Raw genomic sequence first — 20999 nt, forward strand, 5'->3', positions numbered from 1 at the left:
ATGGCATTGTGGTGTCAAGCTGACCAATACACAGATGCGACAGCCAAAACCTGGACAGGCGCAGATGTGGTAGCTGAAAGCAGCCAGGCGCAGATGCCGGCACACAAAGCCAAGCTGACAATGCTGCCTGCAGTACTTGCTAATTCCGCAAAGTAACCATCGATTGTCATGCATCTGTGCTCTGCCGTGTCAAATATTTTATATTTGTATTCATGCGACTGATCTCTCCACAGTGTGTCAGTCTTGCATACTGTATATCTAATCATGACTCTGCTCCCTGGTGGTTTTAGAAACACACAAAGTAATTACTATCATTTGGTGACTTGATAAACCATTCTGATGATTAGCTTTATTTGTTTAGGCATTGCCGCCACTTCACCTACGTCTGTTTTCTCTCCACGAAGGTTTTCACCAGGAGTGCCATGTGCCTAATATACCCAATAGTGCCTTAGAATTTGATGCGCCGTGGATGTGTATCTATTGTACAGAAGAAACTGTCTGCCCTTTCATTGAAAATCCCTTTGAGAAGAAAGAGCAAAACAGCACGACTGATTCTGTCTCCAGAGATCTGGTGAGTAACTTGTTTTTTTTTCCTGATGCAGAAGCGTCGATGTATTTTTTTTTAATTGACGGGAAATTAACGAAGCCTTGAAAACTGTTTGAGTTTTGTTCATGTCAACTGTTTTGGTTGTTTATTTCAATACACCCAAAACGACGTTGTTTTTTTCCCTGTGAGAAGGTTGAAGTGGACACCCCAATCAAATGATATATTATTAGCTGTAAGTGTAAAGACAAAATCATGAATTCATTTCTATTCTGTTTTCGGTTTGCATATGAGACAAGTCTTGAATGAATTTCAAATTTTCTCTATTTCTTTGGTAGTCACAATTATGGCAGCCGTGAAAATTATTGTCATTTTGTGGTTTAAAGGAACTGTCCTCTCACAAGCTGAATGCACTCTGATACGAAATTTGCTCGATACAATCGCAAGGATCTTTAATGTTACCGGGTGTTAATTTAAATAACAAACATTTGCATTTGATACTAATAACAGGGTTGTAAATCATTTGCCCATCCCCCATATCAGTATTGGAAATTTGTGTTGACAATTTCATTGTTTCTCATGTTGATATTGTATATTAAAAAGAGACTGACAGCTTATGCCTGATTTAGAGTCTTTTTGCACTTTCTGTAATTCTCGTGAGGTAATGCGACCGTTGTGCATAGAGTCACGCATAAACCGTACATTAGTATATACCGGTGATCTTGCTTGACAATTTCACTATGAAGAGAGCCACTGACAGTGATCCAGTCTCCCCTGATCGCTAAAAGTTCAGCAAAAATATCAATTGTGGATAAAAGTTCCATCTCTATACAGTAATAAAAGCAGGCCTAGCCACAGGAGGATGCACCATGGCTTCTGATTTCCCACTCTGAAGAGGTGTTTAATCATATCCATGGTAAAAGCTTGACTAAAAATGATCAAAAGTCATTGTAATATTTTTCCTCAGGTAAAATAGTGTGTCAGTTTTGCTTTTCAAGTATCATATTTTGACAGTGGTTTTGCTTTGAAGCATTGGCATTACACGAAGTAGACATATTGTCTAAATTGAGGTGTTGCCAACACTGTCAGGTGTAATTATCAGCTGAGCAGGAATTCAAGTAGATTACAGAGAAATAAACTCTGCCAATGTTGAAACATTGTCTTACAGGGATCAGATGTAGTCAAAACAGCTACACCTGAAAGCAAGTGATAAGACTTGGATAGCGCTTGGACATATGTGGTGGTGTTGTTTATACAACGTCTGACCTCCTGCTAGACAATGTTTCAACTTTTGCAGAGTTCATTTTTTTTATGATCGCCTCATGTTACCGCGTAGCTGTTAATTGCACCCGACAGTGTTGGCAATACCTTGATTTAGACAATATGTCTAGTTTGTCTAATGCCAATGCTTCAAAGCAAACCACTGTATATTTCTGTGATGTTCCAGAAATATTACTCAAAAAAGTATCATTCAATTATGGCAGATTGGTGATATACTTCGACAGTCATTTGTTGTCCATTTTGTCTCTAATGAATTACTAGTGACAGGGTATATTTCCTGACCTCCCCCCCCCCCCCAGATATTTCTCCTTTCATTATCATCACTACAAATCATACAGGAAATAGCTTGACCTGGTCATGCAATATCCCTAGGGTCCTTGAAAAATAAAAATGTGCACAGTGTAACATATGAAAATGTATCACTATTACTTTCACAAGGTTGGAAGGTTGGAACATGGATTGTCTCCTCCTTTGTCATTGTGTGTTTATGTGTATGCATGTGTGTGTGTATATATATATATATATATATATATATATATATTATATATATATATATATATATATATATATATATATATATATATATATATATATATATATATATATATATATATATAATCCCATGGTATTTTTCTCTGTTTGACGTCATCGTATACCAGTGTTTTTTGCGGAGCCGTAAAACTTCAAGCCAAAGACGAGAAGTTGTGTGGCTCCGCGAAAAACACGAGTTTACAATGACGTGAAACAGAGAAAAATTGCATAGGATTATATATTTATCACATGAACAGTCTTCTTATTTCTCTTTGATGTGGATGGATCAAAATTATTGTAACAAATTGCATGATTTTTATCGTGATTTTGTGTTTTATTCCCGCGGATTACTTTCATGTAATGAGTAAAGCGGCCTGTCACCCAGGTGATGTGCAAATGTTTACAGGTATACTTTCATTCATAAATCCGATTAAGTCTAAATTTTGATACACCGAATGATATGTCCACCAATCAGACATACGGATTCGGTCACGTGCCCGCGTCAATCATTGCCTCGCGCTGGACCAATGCAAAGGCAAGTCTGCCATCGGCGGACATAGCTTTCACCGCGCTAGCGACATATAACCATATTATTTTGAGTTATTTAGAATCTTTACAATTATGTTTATGAATTTAATGCAATGACACGATCGAAACAGTAGTTATCATTCTTAGAGATGCCGTGGCTTTTAAAATATCACAAGTTTACGACCTTGGCGAGCCCGAAAGATTCAGATCAACAGATCAATTACACAGAGTGTAAGCTTATACCGGTACGCTTGTAGTGGCCACTGCCGTCAACGGTGGCCATCTCGGTCGTCAGTGTTTTCGTCTTACGGACTTTGATATTAGCTGTGACACATATATCGCCCGTAGGTACATCCCAATTTTGTTACTTGACGGGAACTCTGTTCTATTGTGAGTGTTGTCCAAGTCAACTTTCGAAATACATCGGATTCTACAGCGCTGCACTGCAGAGTTAAGGCTACAGGTTGACAGCTTACCGGTATGTCTTCACTACAGCCTTACGCTGTAGGTTTGATTACGATCGAGAAACAACGGAATAATTTGTGTGATGAAGGAAATTTATCGTTGTTCGTCGAATGACTTTATGCTTGTGCCTTCTATGTCGCCTTCCCAAAGATTATACGGTACTCATTTATTAAGTTGAACTTTCGTTGAGGTGTATCTTTCGGGTTTATCGTTAACCGGGATTGCCAGGTACAACATCGCTTGGCGGTCGCCAGGTACGACGACGTCCACATTGAGCCTTACGACTGGAGCCGTGACGTTACTGAGCCATTAAAACGATCGACGGTATCCTCATTCCATTGTTGGGAATAGCTAAAGCTTTAGCGACTCGAAATTTTGTTGGGCATGCCTTCTATGTTTGCATATCTGAATTTCTCGGGTCACCTTTTTGTCAAAATGCCATGAGAGCACAGCATCGATCACGACAAATCGGTCTGTGTCGCAACGTGCACGTACGAGCGGTACCATTGCAGGAAAAAAAGTTCTGGTTGATGACGTACAACAGCGGTAATATGGATTTCTTATCTGTGCTGGTGTATGTCACACAGGTGGAGATACGGGCCAGTTGATGTGATAAATATATATATACATATTATATAATAACACAAAATTACTTCAAGTACAAAGTAATGATATCTGTTACTTAAGTTTCATGCATTCTGCAATCATCAGACAGATGAAGTGAAAGTAATCCTAGCTCAACACTCTTATATATGTATGATCGGAACGTACCATTCTATTTGAAGGTGGTATTAAAATCTGATAGATAATATTTGTTTTAGTGGCGACATTTTGAAATCAACTCCGAGCGTTTGTTTAACAGCGTAGATTTGTCAGCATTGATAATGTGTAGTTTTTCTGATACACAAAGATAGCATCGCTGGCTTATGTTAGAATAACTTGATGCTTTGTCAATAATTGTACACAGATCAAATTGAATATGTCAAGACCAGCCAATTAGCGAGGAGAAACAATAACAGGAAACGTAGCATCATGTGGTTCAACCCCCCCTTTTAGCAAGTGGAAACTAATATCGGCAAGAAATTCCTTCAACTTGTTGACAAACATGAGGATGATAGGGTTATTCACAAAATACAGCCCAGTATGGACTTGGGCTCAGTGAGTGATGTGTTGGACTCTCATGCGGCTTGTCCTATACACCACTCACTGAATCCAAATCCTTACAGGGCCTATTTTGTGAACAACTCTGTAATTAATGTATGTTCTAAGCTTCTGTATTTTTGTGAGTTTGTGAAAAAATGATGCAGTAACTCTACTTTTGTTCAATCTGTTTCAGGACCTTGATTTCAGTGAATCATCGGACTCTGATTCAGGTGTTGACAGTCGTGAAGAGCAGGAAATCAGTGAGAACAGCCCACAAATCTACACCAGACTACGACACAGGAGACGAGACGACCAAGATGCTGACAGATCAAGTAGAAAAAGGTTAGCAAAAGAAGCCGCCAGCCGCCTTGTGTCAGAGTTCAGTGTCTTGGACTCCTTAATAGACCTGACATCGGAAAAACCCAAGGCCAAGGTCAAACCAGTTCAGAGAAGTGTCCAAGACAACTCTGAAGAGAAGCACCCAGTGGGACAGAATACTGAGGAAAACAGTAGCAGGAAACCAGTGGAGCAAGTTCACTTTAGTTTTTTCAAAAGATCTCTATCAAGAGATGCCAGTGCAATAAGGAAGCCTTCAAAATTTCTCAAGCAAACATTGTCTGCACGGAGCATTGCAATGTATAGTCACTTAGCATCCAGAAAAAATGCAACGAAACGGATGTCACTGACTCAAAGACATTTTGCTAATGCCTCACGTAGGAGTGAAAAACTTGACGCCAAACACAAGCAAATCAACAAAAATGACTCAAAGCAGGAGATGGACACATCTTTCAATTCAGAATCATTAGTTTCAGATTCACCTGTTATCATGTTGGAAAAAATTCCATCCTCAGGATCGAGTATCTCACCCAATGCTCAGCTGAGGAGAAGCCAGTCACTTCCTGACGGAACTCTGTCAAAACAGGACCGGAAAGATCCATTCCAAGTTGGCCACAGTAACCTGCAGAAGATGAGGGTCAACAGCTCTCTGCAGCAGAAATCCAGCGCTGTCTCTGGCACGATCAGGCGGAATGAAAAATTTCTGGAGAAATTCAAGATCCCCATGATCAGCCGGCAAAACAGAATTGCGTGTCAGGATCAGAGGGGAGAAGGTAAACCAGATGACGTGAAAACTCAAGATATAAAAAGGTTGAACCCAGACCCATATGATTTGACAGCCTCGACAAAACAAATTTCGTCGAAGACTGCGAGTATTGCCCCTACCAGGGAAGATCCTCTCCAAGTGTACTTGGATAAACAGGATGAGTTGAAGAAAGCCAAAGAAAGTCAGAAAATGAACACATTCCTCAAGAACCTGGGCAGCCAAGGCAATTCAACGAAATCGGTCTTGACTGCAGCCAGATCGGCCTCACAACCGTATCGAAAACGCCATAGTCTCACCATTGAGATAAAAAATGAACCAACCAGTATTAATCATGCAGCCATGTCGAAGCGTCCAGGCAGTATGTCGGCAGCTTCTCACAAAGACGCATACAGGATAGAGAGGGAAATTCCTTTGGCAAAATTCTTTCAGAGGAAGCAGTCAGTTACAATGTCCCTGGAGAAAGATCATGGGGATGCCTTAAACTCAAATGACGAGAAATCCATGGATAGCAAGGATAGGAAAGAAAGGCAAACAGATACTATTGGTGGCAAAGTAAATCAAGATCAATCACAACTTAAAGAAAGCCCATCCAACAATACACATACCGAACAAAGTGAAAGTGTGAAAGATGGTAGCCATGGTGTGAAGCATTTCAAGAAGAAGTTCTGTGTTCCACATCTTGAAGAGGTGACATCAACGATGCCGGATAAGTTCATGGCAAGCGACACGGATCAGAGTGACGAAGACAAAAACGAGAGTGCCCCAGATGAGAAGACGGAAACTTTTCAGACAAATTTCGAAGAGTGGACTTCCCAGCGCAGCAGAGAGAGGGGCGCATACCCTCATTTGCCAGCGAGGACTGTGAAAGATCAGCAGTGTGGTGAAGCCACGGCAAAGGACGTTCGAATGCCGCGACTCATCCCTATAAAGGAAAACTACGCCAAAACAAAAGCATCTGCCAACAAGGTCGCGTCCCAGGATGTACAGGCTGTAACTCTGAACAGCAAAAGTGATAAGGCAGGGGATGTTGCCTCAGAAAAGAGATACTTATCAGAGAATTTCCAAGACAACATTCAAAAAGGTGACAATACTCAAATACTAGACAAGGTCACCACCAAGAAACAGTTTTCTGAGAAGGTCATGACACTTGAGGAACATGCCAAGACAGTTCTTTCAAACAATGTGAAATTCCAAGAGTCACAGAATTTTACGGAAGAAACGGAAGAAGACATACTCACTTATGACTACAATGATAATAAAACAAAAGTCATCCGGGAACCTGAGGGCGATAGTGCACAAAAACAATCTCCTCAAAATACAAATATAAAGGGACGAATGCAGAAGGAAAGTTCAGTTGAAGGTGTACAGCTTGTTGTCTCTATTCCATTAGACACCATCACCACAAGTAATGGAGCTACCGAAACAGATCTTGTGGCTGAGAAATCACCAGCAGCCTTCGCCTCCAAGTCTGCCGAGGAGCAAACTAGACAACAAGTCCGTGAACAGAATGAAATGCAGGCGGAACAAAGCAAAGCAGTTGAGGGGCTCTTAGAATCTGAAAGTAGTGAGACTATCAATAGACTTGAACTAGAAATCAACACTGCCATGCACTCAACAGATATTTGCAACAACAGTCCACCAGCTGCGGAGAATGACGGACTTAAATTGTGATGGCTTTAAAACAGATTATGCAAGACGTCGCCACAAGGAGAATGGTGATAGTGATATCTGTGACAATACAGAAAGTGACTCTGTGAAAGCTGACATGGATAGTGCAGTGTTTAATGATTGCCACAATGACGATGAAACCGACTGTGGAATGTTAGAATGTCACGGATCTGATGAAGGAAATGACACCGTTCAGTCACACTCTGGAAAGGACGATACTACCGAAGCAACTGTGAGTCAAAGTGTGAATCTTTGCAATCAAAGTAATTGTGACGTGTCTGAAACAGCATTATCTTCTCGTAGACATGAACAGGACTTGGCCAAACCTTGCAGTATTCAGGCTGAGAGCAGTGAAGGGCAGCTCAGCCCCGAAAATGATGAAAACATATCAACCATGTTAACTTACAGCCAAGCAGAACACCGAGGTCCCTCAAATCTGTCAGCTGGGGGTTCAACGCCAACTGGTACCAATTCTAGTGTACCGCAAACATTGCTGTCAAAATCTACGCAACCTGTACAAGCCGCAGACTCCAACTCAATAAATATGGCATCAAGCCCAAAGGAATTGAATTCTTCAGACTCCTCGAAGAAAAATTACCATGGTATGAGTAGAAGGCCTGCCTCTGGGAGTATGGCATCAAGAAAACCCCCTGCTCTGATACTTCCCAGACCAACTCGCAATGTGATACCCTCACCTGCGCCACAGCTGTTACTGCCCTGCGCGATGGTTCAGATGCCAGCCATAAACAATACCGAACACAAGGAACACTCCGCCTCGAGCAGCAGGGAAGTCTGTCCTTCGTCAGTCGTGACATCTTCGTCAAAACCAAGCACTCCACCGGTGGACCATCGTTCAGTGTCAGGAACATCCAGTGAAAGAGAAAGAGTTTCTGAGGATGCCGAGCCGGCCGGAGCTACTCAAACATTGCACGAGAAACCAGAGAGCAGAGAATGTGAAGAGCAAGAGCAGAGTAGAGCAGCTGGCAAGAAACGCGTCAGTCGACACCAAGCACAAAACTACAAAAACGTCATGGCAAAACGTTGGCACCTGAGGAACAGGGGCGCCGAGAGTTGTGAAGGACAGTGTGAAACTGTCAAAAGCTCTGAGGCAGATTCAACAGACAGTCTGAATAGCTCACACCTTGTAGATGCAAGTAATGAAGCAAAGAATAGTTCAGATGCTTGCAGTACAGAGCAATCACAAAGAACTTGTGGGACCAGCCGCTCAGAAAATGGTGATTTCAAGAAGACTGAAAGATCTTCAAGTCAGAATCAGGCTGACAAACCCTCAACTGAAGGAAGATCTGCCAGTCAATTGAGATCAGAGAGCACAGCTTCTAATCTAGACAAGAAAGGCGTGAAGTCGTCCAAAACTAGAGAAAGCAGTAAATATGAACGAAGCAAACAGCAGGAGGTTGCAGACAGTAAACAGAAGTCCAAAGTCAGACACCAGAAATTGAAGGAAGACATTCGTTTGGCAAACATCATTGACAATTTGACGAAAGACTTGCATGATGTACATGGATCAGAGCTCACCGAGCTCCTTGACGAAGCCCCGGGCCAATCTACCAATGTGGACAAAGCTGAGGACAGCTCGCATGAGGAGGGCAGGAGAAGAAGTAGCGATGAATGTAGTCCCTCAAGAAACGCTTCAAAAAAGAAGAGATCGACTTCCAAGGAGGAATCAGAAAAGGGGCCACGGACGGATGACAAACAGGAGGAGGGTTCCCAGGATTCCTCCAATGATGGTGGAAGCACGGGAAGTGAGGCAAACACGGAGCGTAGAAAGTTGTATACCAAGAATGCCAGGAGAAAACGGAAAGGTGAGTTATAGGAAAGGATAATATGTAAAGATTGACATTTATGATAATGCAGGATGTTGTAGGAAAAAAACACCCGGCATCATGTTTTATTTTTAGGTGATAATGGATGTTTATTTGATGAGACATATTTGAATATGCAAATCAGGCAAAGAGGGTAGAGAAATACAATACAGGAACAGTGGTTACTGTACACCGGTAGTTCTTTTAGACATGTGATCCGCAATGGGAAGAGAAACTTCATTAGTTCTGTAACTGGGATGCTATCATGTTGCAATAATGGGTGGGGACCTCATTTATGAAATGATTTACGCAAGTGCTGAAGTTGCAGCGGAGGAAAATGATACATTGTGATATTTTGTCAATCATGCCACTGTGTAGCCTATTAATCAGTATCTTACACCTAGAAACAAATTGTGCACCTTGATATTTAAAAGGCCTATTAGTACTTGGCTTAGAGCAAATATGTCACTTGTAAGATGTCCCTCTTTAGATGATAACAGATGAGCTCAAATTCCCAGTATCAAATGGCTCTGTCATTATGGTTAGTATATGAACCTTTTAAAATATCCCTTCCATTGAGATACAGGAGAGCAAGATCTCCTATTTTTGTCCGACTCAGTTGGCACAAGGACAATTCAATTTTTGTGTGATGCACAGTGCATTTTGCTTTCATTGTTTGTTTTCTTTAAGGCAGATAAATGTTACCATGGAGCAAGTTAATCCTCCTCAATAAAAGGCAGTATGTTTTAGCTTGGCCTTGCATAATGATCGTATATAGTTATCTGTGAAAAGGCAAGGCTGTAAGAGCCAGGCTTTGTATGTCCAGGATATCATTACCAAGGGTGATGAGGGTGTTATGTCGTGTCATCATTTATATACCTGAGAATAAAATGCCCAGGAGGACTTTGACTTTGGTGAAAATGAAAAACAAGTGATAAAAAAGCCTGTGAAAACACACCACAGTACTTTCCTGTAAGTTGAAAACACCCTGGATAAGCCTTGATAAGAAGACCACTGTTTATACCTACCTCTCATCACTATGACTTGACTGTGTTAGCTCCATGTGGCACAGCCCTTGGCCCTGACATGTTTGTGATTGACAGCGTTTTATGCAGTGTAATGAGTTCTTCAAACAAACTAAAAACATTCAAGGTTGACAAAAGTTTTCTTATTTTCTGTTCAAAGAGGAAAAGAAAACATTCTTTTGCCTGTTTTGAAACTACCCCTACTTGGAAAACTGCATTTTACAATCACATTAATTTTGTACACTTGAACTGTTATCATATCTTCCGGGTAATGCCTTAACATTTATTAATCAAAATATTAATTGAAGTGGGGCCCAAACTATCTTGTCTGTAACATTTGCGATATGAAACATTTTGACATCTAAGTTCTCAACACATCACCAAAGAATGTATTCTTAATGCATCAGCAGGTGACTTTTTCATGTGAATTCCAATGTAGAATGATTGAATGGAAAATCATGCCTGCCCAAAGTGAACAATTCTACTATTCGACATAATCCTAGGGGGTCCAGATTTATGGCCCAGAGTGCTTTGGGTGTATAATCCCAGGGGGTCCAGACTTTTTGTATGGCCCAGAGTGCCTTGGCTGCATCCCCAATGCACACATCGTCGCGTCACTGCAGTAAGGTCGTAACTGAAAATTTCAAAAGTTAATTGGTGCTCCATAAAAAATCAATTTTTTCTATATTGGAATCCATAATTTGACTGCATAATGTATTCTCATAAATACTGAACAATGGTTCTACACAAAGATTTTACTTTGTTTAAATTTATAAAGCCAATATACAGTTGAGATCACTTTCAGAAGAAGAGGGATTTTAACCAAAATGCCAGCTACGACTTTCACATACTTATATAATTTCTGGAATTCATATGTTTTGGGGGTTTTTTAATGTTTTTGGTTGTAATAGAATTGGATTTTTATGTAACCTAATTCCCAATTTTCAAATCTAACAGTGTGTGAAAATGTCTCCAGCAAGATGAGCAAGAGGCTAAGAGCTGCAGACCTGGAAGACAGTACAGCGGCACGCCTTGCCCAGGATCTGCCACGGTATAATTGGCTCATAGCAAAGCACCTAGGCGAAGACGGCAAGGAGAAGGATAAAGAGGAAGAGACTTCGGCAAAGTCCCCAGTAGAGATAACGGATAATGAGCCGGCCCTGCCAGGAGGGTCTTCATCAACCCCAGGGAAACATGAGAATGTTGATGAATATGACTTTGTTGAGTGCGGTGACCATGATAAAGCGGATAATGATGATGATAACAATGATGAAAACACCAAGGATGCAAGAGGTAAGTGGTGGGCAAATATTTTTATTCCCCTTGCGTGAAGTCCAGGGGACTTAAATATTGGACTCTGTTTTTGTCCCGTCCTAGCTAGCACAAAGGTCTTTTGCTATTCCTCATCCTAGCTCAGACTTCCTGTAATATACATTTGCATATCTGTTTGTTATAATTGTCTCATACCAGTACTGTAGGTGTTCATGGAATCCTATGTTATGTTGTCACCACTGACAACATGATAGTAATATCGATGTTGTTATGGTAATTGCAGTCATAATATCTGTGGAATGTTGATAAACAGAGACAAGACTGGTTTTCACCAGACTCCAAGTTTCCTTACTTTAATAAATGTCTTCAGCTCCATTATTAGGAAATGCACATTAACCACCAAACAATATTGCTATTTCAAGTAAAACAGGAATCTTCCATCTATTTTGATGATTGAAAAAGGGTGTCGATCACACAGAGTTGTTGTCTTTTCCTTCATGATAAAATGTACAATGGCTGCAAAATCATTTTCTACATACTAACTAGAACATGCCACGACTTGTTTTCTGTCAAAACTTTGTGAAAGATCAGTGTTCATATTGTATTTGTGTATCTTTATTTGTGATGGCTAGCCAGGTGGATACGTACGGAGGTTTTTTCCACCCACCTATTAATATCCATATCTGAGAGAGTAAGCGGTTCAAAATGGACAGAAAGAAATCACTCAAAAAAGTCTCAGAGCAGAACATATGTGCACCAGTTTGTTTATCACACAGAAAACGTTGCAGACTGCTTATACATATCTTGTCAGTGTCTATACCTTGCAGTGTTTGCATAGGGATGTACATATGCCATATGCCATATATCACTGACATTGCAAGATATGTAACATGAGTATAAAAGAATCAAAAAGTGAACATAAAAACATCTTCAAGACATAGTTTTGAATCTCTCAATCTGTCTGTTACTTTTGTGTGTGTCCATCTTCTTTTTTGTCTGTCTCCCACTCTTTATAGGATTGTCATCCTATGACACTTTTTCCTGATCTTTGTGATTTTGTCACAAATTTTGCCACTAAGAAAGCAATGTAAGACATAATAATTATGTTTCTTAACTTCTTTTCGTAAATGTCCACATGCAGCTCTCTAAGTATGAAATAGTACCATTATTGCTAGTTTCGAATGAATGCTGAATGATATGAAATACATAATGCAGATTGAACGACATTTTTATGACAATAATTTGACTTTTTCACAGCTGAAATAGGCGAAAGTGGACAGCCTCTCACTATAGACACACCTCCTGAACAGTCAGCTGAGGACCTGACTCTCCTACCAGTGCCTGATGAAGAGGTCAAAGGTCAGCCTGCTGAACATGTAGCACAACAGATGGAAACCTGTGATGTTGAAACAAAGGACATTGATGCAACAAGAGATGCTACTGTGACAGAGTCCTTTCCGAACTGTGAGCAGCCACTTGATCTCAGTTTCCGACCAGCTGCCTTGGCGCAATCACCTGCCGCCCTAGGAGAAGATGAAATAGTGTCAGCAGAATCGGAAAAGCCTTCCTGCAAGAAGGCTAACATCCCTCTGAGAGAAATTTCTCCCTTCAAGCCTTCTGCAGAGCAGTCTGTGATTTCTCCCCGATCCAACTGCGACACCCTGAACCAAGCTGAGAGAGGAGAATGTCGCAAAAGCGCAGCGGAGAGTCAGCCTGTGAATCTCACTGATCAAGACGGCCAGCTAGAGTCCACAAAGGGTGAGGTTGTAGCTGACAGAAAGACAAGTTACTCAAGGGATGAGAACATGAAGGAAGCTGCGGAGGTGCACGGCGATAAGACCACTGGTGGAGTGCAGCAGCCAAAAGCTACAGGTTTGTGATTATTTTATCAGTGACTTACCATAGTCTACTGGGTAAGGCCTCCAGTCTTCCAGAGAAAAGTAATGTGATCTTTTAGATCTAGTCAGCTGTTTAATAACCCCACCCCACCCCACCTGTTGTGGAAGTGTTATGGTTACAATGATCTCAGTGTGTACAGTATATCCTTTGATGTTGACATTGAGCCATGATGTTGGAATCTCAAGTGTCAACATTTCACTACATTTTGCATGTCGTCTCCTGTTTTTCGCATTGCTGTCAAACATACAGAAAGTATCTACTAATAACCTGTTGGCATCAAGCATCTGTCAATTTTTAGTTCACATTGTGTTTATGTACATATACAAAGAGAGCTTACATAGTCGGTCAGCAGTGTTTGTATTTATGTATGTAGAAATGTCTTTATGTGTGTGTGTGTGTGTGTGTGTGTCTGTCTGTCTGTCTGTCTGTCTGTCTGTCCACATCAAAAACTTGAAAACTGCAATACCTACTATATAATCTTTCATTTGGTGTACAGGTGCACCCAAGGGAGGAGATGTGAATTTGTTCAAATAAACGTTAGTGTAAAAAATATGGAAATGTGGTTTAAAAATGACTTTCAAATTGCTGAAATTCTGTAACCACGGGCCAGGTTGGGTTGCAACTTAGTATGCAGGTTCCTTTTGGTGACCTCAGTTGGGTTTGTTCGAATTAAGTTGAAATTCGCATAAAACAATTCTCTCAGAGACTTCATGATAGTTTAATAATCTTATTACTCTACATTTTAACTTCAAATTTAAAAGGAAAAATGAAAGCGTTAGTGTTACATGTATCTTTCTGCAATATTTCATGATATCATTTTCTGACAAAAGGTTTTCTAAAGTTACCAATCAAAGGTAGCTGAAAGGCTAGGGCGACAGTTGTACAGTTTTTAGCCCCAAAACAAGCAGTTTACTCCTTCAAGGTATATATAATAACTCACAAAATCACAGTGAGTGCCTATAGCAGATGCAGAAATATTGCACGTGAGATTTCCATTAAGTTTGCAGTATGTATTTAGCTAGGGAGTTCTTAACACCTATACTGATTGAGGTATTATGATAATGAAGTTACTGTAAAAGCATTAATTTTCACTAGGATTTAACTTCACTGTTTTCATGTTTGAGACGTTTCCCCTGGATTTAAATTCACTTATTTGCTAGTAAAACAATAGAATCTGTTACTATTAAGCATTGGGATTTATTTCAGTGGATTTCATCTACCAAAGAAAACAGCTTAATTAAATCCTAGTGAATAATCAATGCTTTTACAGTATTGTCCTATTCGTTCGGTATTCACATTGAAGTCACCGACAGAAATTGGTATTTGTAGCCCAGGTTTCGACTATGAAATATGTAATATGTACCATTTTTAGAAGTTTAAATATTGTGGTAAATATTGTTTATAGTTACACATACCAAATTGTATTAAATTAGCTAAAATCTTTTCCCCTCATTGTATCAAAAATCTTTACCTAAATGTGGTTTTGTGATAATTTTGAAGTTTGAGATTACGTTGTCAACTTTAGTCGTGTGTTTGTGTTTTCAGAGATGTCTTCTGAATTGTTTTAGGGAGTACTTGGTTTAATTGGGCAGGTTTACCCTGGAATAGTTCAACTACACAGTATACCGGTAGTATCTTTTCAAGTTGAAACTTTGGCTATGAATGACGCTTACTGTCAGTGACACCAATATGAATACAAAATACAAATACCAAAATAAATACAAAAATGAATACGAGAATAACTCCAGCACTATGATGCAATTATCCTTTTGTCAATTGTCCCTGTTGCCTAATAAAAATGATTTTCCCAAACATATCGAATTTCCTCTGATATTTAAAAGAAAACAACTTCAAAAATAATGAATAATACAATGGAATTATGCTGTGCATTGTTTGATGTGTAGCTGCACAAAAAAACTGAATATAAAATAAGTTAAGTTCACTTCAAAAGGGATTAGATATCTTGTGATAATAATAACGCATCAGACACTATCTCATGAAATATAACTGAAATTTTACATGATATGACAAACGTTCATATTTTCATAATTTCATAATTTCATCGTTCTTAAGCTTACATGGACAATGTTGGAGACTTTAAACTTTTTGTCAATTTGGTTGTATTTGAGAGACAGTCCTCTCTGTGAAAGTGTCAATGTAGTGAAATACCTCTTGCTGCTCTCGATGCTCAAAAAATATTACGTATTTAGGTTGATATCAAATGAATGTTGACATTTCAAAATGAGCATCCACATTCAAACAAGCTTATATTTGAACTAAAATTTTTTGATGTTTTTTAAACAGTTTCTTTAGCAGAAAACAAGTGTTCAACTTGATTCAAGTCTGCTGAAAGAGAATGAAGTTTTGGATTGCTGCCATAGAGATTATACAGGCTTGCCCACCAGGGGGAAGTGTTTTGGTCAACATCAGCTTGACCATGCGTCATAAATCTTACCCACTTTCAAAACATGAGGGTATTGCCAGACCATGTTGAGGTGTTTCTGGATGGATATGATGCGTATATTGTATCCTTCATTGCATTGTTCTCCTGAGATGTAATTCACCGCACTTCTGATAAATTACTTACCCCAAGAGCAATATGTAATCATCTCTAAAATACTCCCAAGAGAGATACCCGGTAGAAATCACTGTAATAAAATCAATTAAGTGTAAATAAATATCTTTTCAGGTGTCTTGCAAGGAGGAACACCTGTCTTGAAAGTTCATCCTCAGCAGAAGCAAGTGGAGCAGGAATGTAGAACTCCAGTTCCTCCTCTCGGGAGCAGCATCAAAGCTGTGGAAATTCACGTTATTGAAGATGACCCTCCTCAAGCAAAGAGCGACAGGAAAGGTTTCTCTGCACCTTCCATTCCCGGTAAAGATGAACTTGCTGTGAGGCACAGTGAAGACAAACGAGCTGTGAGAACTACTGCGTATCCCTTGTCGGATAATGAGAACCAGCAAGCTGCGTTGGCCTACCAGCCTCTTCCGGGGAATGTTGCGACCATGACACCGGTGCTTCCTGTGCAAGGCGTCCAGCCGAGGCAGGATACCTTCGTGAGCTCACCTCTCCTGTGTGGACCCAAGACCTTCAGGCCGACCCTGATCACCCACAATGTGGAACCAGTCAACAACACTATGGCCAGGAGCAGTCTCGGATCTGGAAAACACAGTGCTTTCAAACCACCCGGTGAAAATAAGTCCATGGCTGGGTATGTTCTGAAGACGGACAAAAGCTGCCCCTGCCATGGAAGCTCCAGTGTTTCCCAGCTTGCAGTAATGGCACCCGTGCCTCACTACAGTGGTGAAGCATCGCAACATCAGGCATCACAGCACAGAACACAACAGCACTCTACCGTGCACACCAGCAATGACCAGAGACAGCTCCAGCAGCAGAGTGCATACGAACATCAGCAACTTGTACAAGATGCCCTGGTCAGCAAGCAGCATCACCCCCCAGCCTTGCAGGGCATTCCTCCAACTCACTCTGAATGGCTGGCAATCCACACAGAGAGGCAGAAAGAAGCCCTGAAGCGCAGCGAAATGAACAAGGATCTATTGGCCAAGTCTGCAAGCCAAGGCAACCTCAAGCCTCTACAGTTAAGCCAGTCTCATTCCGGTGCCAAGTCAGTGAGCGAGTCAATGCCAGAACTGAGAAGCACACCGCTGAAGAGATCAGCTGATGATAGACACGTGGAGCCTGCACAAAAATTCTGGCCCGACTGTGCCAACCATTCAAACTCCTGCCCTATTCCAGGTCACAAACCAGCCCCTCCTGTGGACATTCATAGGACAGCATCCACGAATACCATGCCGAGCATGCCTCTGTCTCACTACCTTGAAGGAGGCACAGATGGAGCAAACAGCGCGGCAGTGCATGAGGCTCCTCCAAGCAAAAAGCGTCCAAAAGAGACAACGCAAGACAACACTGTAGTAGCTGGCCATGTCAGTGAAGTCCTTTCCTATGAGCTGCAGACATCAGGCCGCAAAATCAACAAAGTTAAAAACCACAGTGATCCGGAGCTGTGGCCAAAAGCGTCGGAACTCTCTGAGATTCAGGCAAAGGAGTTCATGATAGAGCAGGAATTCCTCCACCACAAACGAGAACTGGAACGACTTGCTGCCATCGGGAGCCTTAAGGAGAAAGAGAGGGAAGAACTGATGCAACAACAGAAGGACAAAGCTGAGCTTTTGAGAAAAATGCAGTATGCCCGTGAGAAGATCCGCCTGGACAGAGAGCTCCTGCAGAGTTTTGAGAGACAGAGAATGCAAAGCAATGCAGAACAAGCAGGCAGAGGTGATATTCACAGTGGTGCTGAAGTGGTAGAGGTTGCCTATCACCAGGAGCATGGTGGAAGCCTGCCCATGCCAGATGACAGGTCACATGATCGGGGACTGAAGGGTCTAGAGTTGCCGGGAGTGGTGCCAAAGAAGACCGTTTATGGTGTCCAACTCACTGAGTCTGAACGGAAGCAGTATGATGAGCACATGGATCGGCAGAAGAGGATCAAGCTATCCAATGAGCACACCATGATGCAGCAAAGGCACTACCAGGAGATGGCTGCTGCCAGAGGCACGCCAGTATCCCAACACATGTCTGTAGCCAGCGGCCAAGAACACTTTATTGTGCCGAATAGGGGACCCCCACCCCCGTACCTCCCGGTCATCCCTCAGGGGAAGGAAATGTCAGCGCCCCAGGCAACTCTGCCAGAGAGCCAAGTGAAAAAGATGCCATCTTTGCAGTCAGCCTTGAAAAAATCACCGAAAAGTCCGAGGAACTTCGGGGGTGATGTAGGAAGCCACAGTGCATTTGTAGCTAGCCAGGCAAAGCGACAAGAGATTGAGGCCCAGCGCTTGCATCAGCAAATGCACCAGCAGCATTTAAAACAGCAAGAAAACTTATCACAACAGCAGCACTTCCAACAGCATCTCCAGCAGCAGCATCTAAAGCAGCAACACCACCAACTCCAGCAACAGCAACATCAACAACAACTCCAACATCAAAAGCAGCAACAACTGCAACTGCAGCAGGCACAGCAAAAACACCATCAGCTCCAACAGCAGCAATATCAGCTAGCACAGCAACAGCAGCAGCAATTGGCACACCAACAGCAGAACATGGCAAGGCAGCCCACGCATCAGGCCCTCATGCAGCAGGCAAGTGGACAGCAAGTGGTACATCCGAGAACAAGACTGCAAGAAATGCATTCTGGCCAGCCCGTCATCACAGCCCACGGTGTCCCACACAGTATGCCCCAACCCTCTAATGCCATGCAGTTTCCGCTGGGAACTCCATTGCAGCCGACCATGGTGGATCCGCACACACACAGGTTTTTGAGCCCAGTCACATCATCGCAAGCCGGGGCCACGCCAATGCACTCACCAATGCTTCAGCAAAGTCTTCGGCCCCACTTGGTGCCCGTAAAAGGCAACATGCCACAACACCAGCCCGTGGCTTCCATGGCAGAGACAGCCTCTGCCCATCACGCTCAAATGGTACACTATGCCCAGGCACAGATGCAGCAGAGAGTGGCAGAGATGCAGAGAACCCAAGCAATGCAACAGGTGCAGAGGCCGCCTTTCCCTATGCCTTCCCCTGTTGGTACTCATGTGAGCCACCCAGGCCATGCTGGTGGGGAGGGGCCAAAGAGAGGCCATGCCTACCACCAAGAAGCACCAGGAAAGGTGAGACACAACTTTGTTATTGACATGATTAATGGAATACATGTGATTTATAACTGTGCTTCATTGAGGTGGGAAGAAGCAAACTTAGTGAGCACTTCAAAAATAAAGTGTAAGAACTAAAAATTGTCTGCAATTCAAAGTAGCTGAAGGACACAATGATATGCCAATGTCTAATTCATGGACATTCATGTGCCATGTGTTTGCATTTCAAGACCCTTCGCCCACATACAAAGTTGGTTGTGTATAAAAGAAGGATTCAATTGTTCATGTTGTCAGCACACAAAATATGAAGAAAACATATCACAGACATATTTAATTCAGTGTCTGTATACATCTCAGTGTGTCTTCCCTTTTTTCACTGTGGAAAGAGGTTATTTTATAATGGACGTAGAAGCTTACTAGTATTCTTTCTGCAAATTTCTGAAATTCACAGTTATAAAACACAAGTCCAGGAAACAGCACAACATACATCTCAGAAGGTGTGCGCTAAAACATTTACACACAGAGATGTGACCGTAGAATAGTTACAGATGCTTTTAGAAGCGTATAGCTGTGGGTGTGATCAACGGCCACATGCTGTAATGAGATTACAATGAAAGTAGATTGTTTCAAAGGATTTACAGTTCAATGGAAAATGAGTGACGATGTGTTAATTAGATGAGTAGACATACAGAAAAATAGATGAACCGTGTGAAAGTGTACCAGTGTTTTGCTGATACTGTACCCAGGCTTTGTTAGCTAAGGATTTCCTTGTACATTTTCGTGTTCCTTTTTAGCTACTATAGACTATAGTCTATAGAAGCTATTGGGATGGGTATCTGTCCGGCGTCCGGCGTCAGTCTGTATGTATGTATGTATGTATGTATGTCCGTTTGTGAGGCGTCCATCCACTCAAATATCTTGAGAACTGCAGTACTTACTGATTTGATATTTATTGCATAGATTAAAAATATGATTTTGAGAAAATACTTTTTTTAATTTTTTGATATTGTTGAAAATAGGCAAATTAATGCCAAAAAAGGTGTTTTTGGTAAAAAATCTTCTTCTTCATAACCACTAGTCAGACAGCTTTGTTATTTGGTATACAGGTCCCTAGAGATAACCCAAGTTAGATTTCTTCAAATTGTGATGAAATATGCAAATGTGTATTTTTAAGGAATTTTTTTGTCATTTTTGGTCAAAATTTTACTTACATTGTATGTAATTCTTGTACTGTATAAACCCTATCAATTAACCCAGAAAAAAATAATTGATATGATTTTAAATAATTAAATTAATTAGGAAATCATCAAAGCCAAAATAATTTTAGTGTGGAATTATCAGAAAGTTCAACTTTTCTTGACAGTTCATAGTGAAATGTTTACCATCTTGGAGGATTAAAACATGTAAAGGCAACTTTCCTGAATCCCAACTTTGATATATTCTGAACTACCATGTAAAGAAATTGCTCATAGTAGTTTGTCATGATAGGGTGGTCAAATAAATAGAGATAGAGAAAGTTCTAATTTCCATTTATGGTTGACTTGGTAAGGATAAAATAAGATTACTTTCTGAGGAAAAAATAGAGTGGTCAATTAAAAGAGTGGTCAAAGTGATAGGGTTTTTATGGTAAAGCTGGGCTGTAAGATTCCTCGTGCTATTTATAGCAATTATGCAATCTGTGTAAACAGTGCAATGAAAGTGTAACATGATTCCTTATAATGCTTTTGATGACCTTGAACTTCTTAAGTTACAAACATTTGTCTCTTCAGTGTGCTTTCTCTGAGTACGTACAGTCTCAACTTATTCAACAGAACTTACTTACAATGTCAATTTGAAAGTTTGAATGTGCTTGGTTAATAGGATGAAAATACTGATATTAAAAGATAACCAGCTCAAGATTCTTTATAACCTGACAGATATGCTGTTTTATTATGACGTAAATCTTGATTTAAGCAAGTCCAGTTTACTTTAATTAGAATGTAATTAACTCTCGTTTATTTGCTATTATAGACTTATATAGTCTGATGAAATATGCAAATCTGTATTTTTAC

General features: G+C 41.0%; 2 protein-coding genes across 2 annotated transcripts in view; both read left to right on the plus strand.

Annotated features, from left to right (window-relative positions):
• LOC139146175 (uncharacterized) lies at nucleotides 1-7146 on the plus strand. Its single transcript, XM_070717584.1, has 3 exons — nucleotides 1-132; nucleotides 4686-6776; nucleotides 6985-7146. Exons 1-3 carry the CDS (start codon nucleotides 1-3, stop codon nucleotides 7144-7146), a joined length of 2385 nt encoding a protein of 794 aa, XP_070573685.1.
• The window catches only part of LOC139145365 (uncharacterized), a 24518-nt gene continuing 10498 nt past the window's right edge, over nucleotides 6980-20999 (plus strand). The window contains exons 1-4 of the mRNA XM_070716485.1: nucleotides 6980-9085; nucleotides 11068-11403; nucleotides 12640-13254; nucleotides 15971-18966. Of these exons, the coding sequence (XP_070572586.1) occupies nucleotides 7246-9085; nucleotides 11068-11403; nucleotides 12640-13254; nucleotides 15971-18966 (5787 nt within the window). The 5' untranslated portion in view covers nucleotides 6980-7245. The remainder of the gene's footprint in view (nucleotides 9086-11067; nucleotides 11404-12639; nucleotides 13255-15970; nucleotides 18967-20999) is intronic.

The sequence above is a fragment of the Ptychodera flava genome, chromosome 12, assembly GCF_041260155.1.
Source record: "Ptychodera flava strain L36383 chromosome 12, AS_Pfla_20210202, whole genome shotgun sequence".
NCBI lineage: Eukaryota > Metazoa > Hemichordata > Enteropneusta > Ptychoderidae > Ptychodera > Ptychodera flava.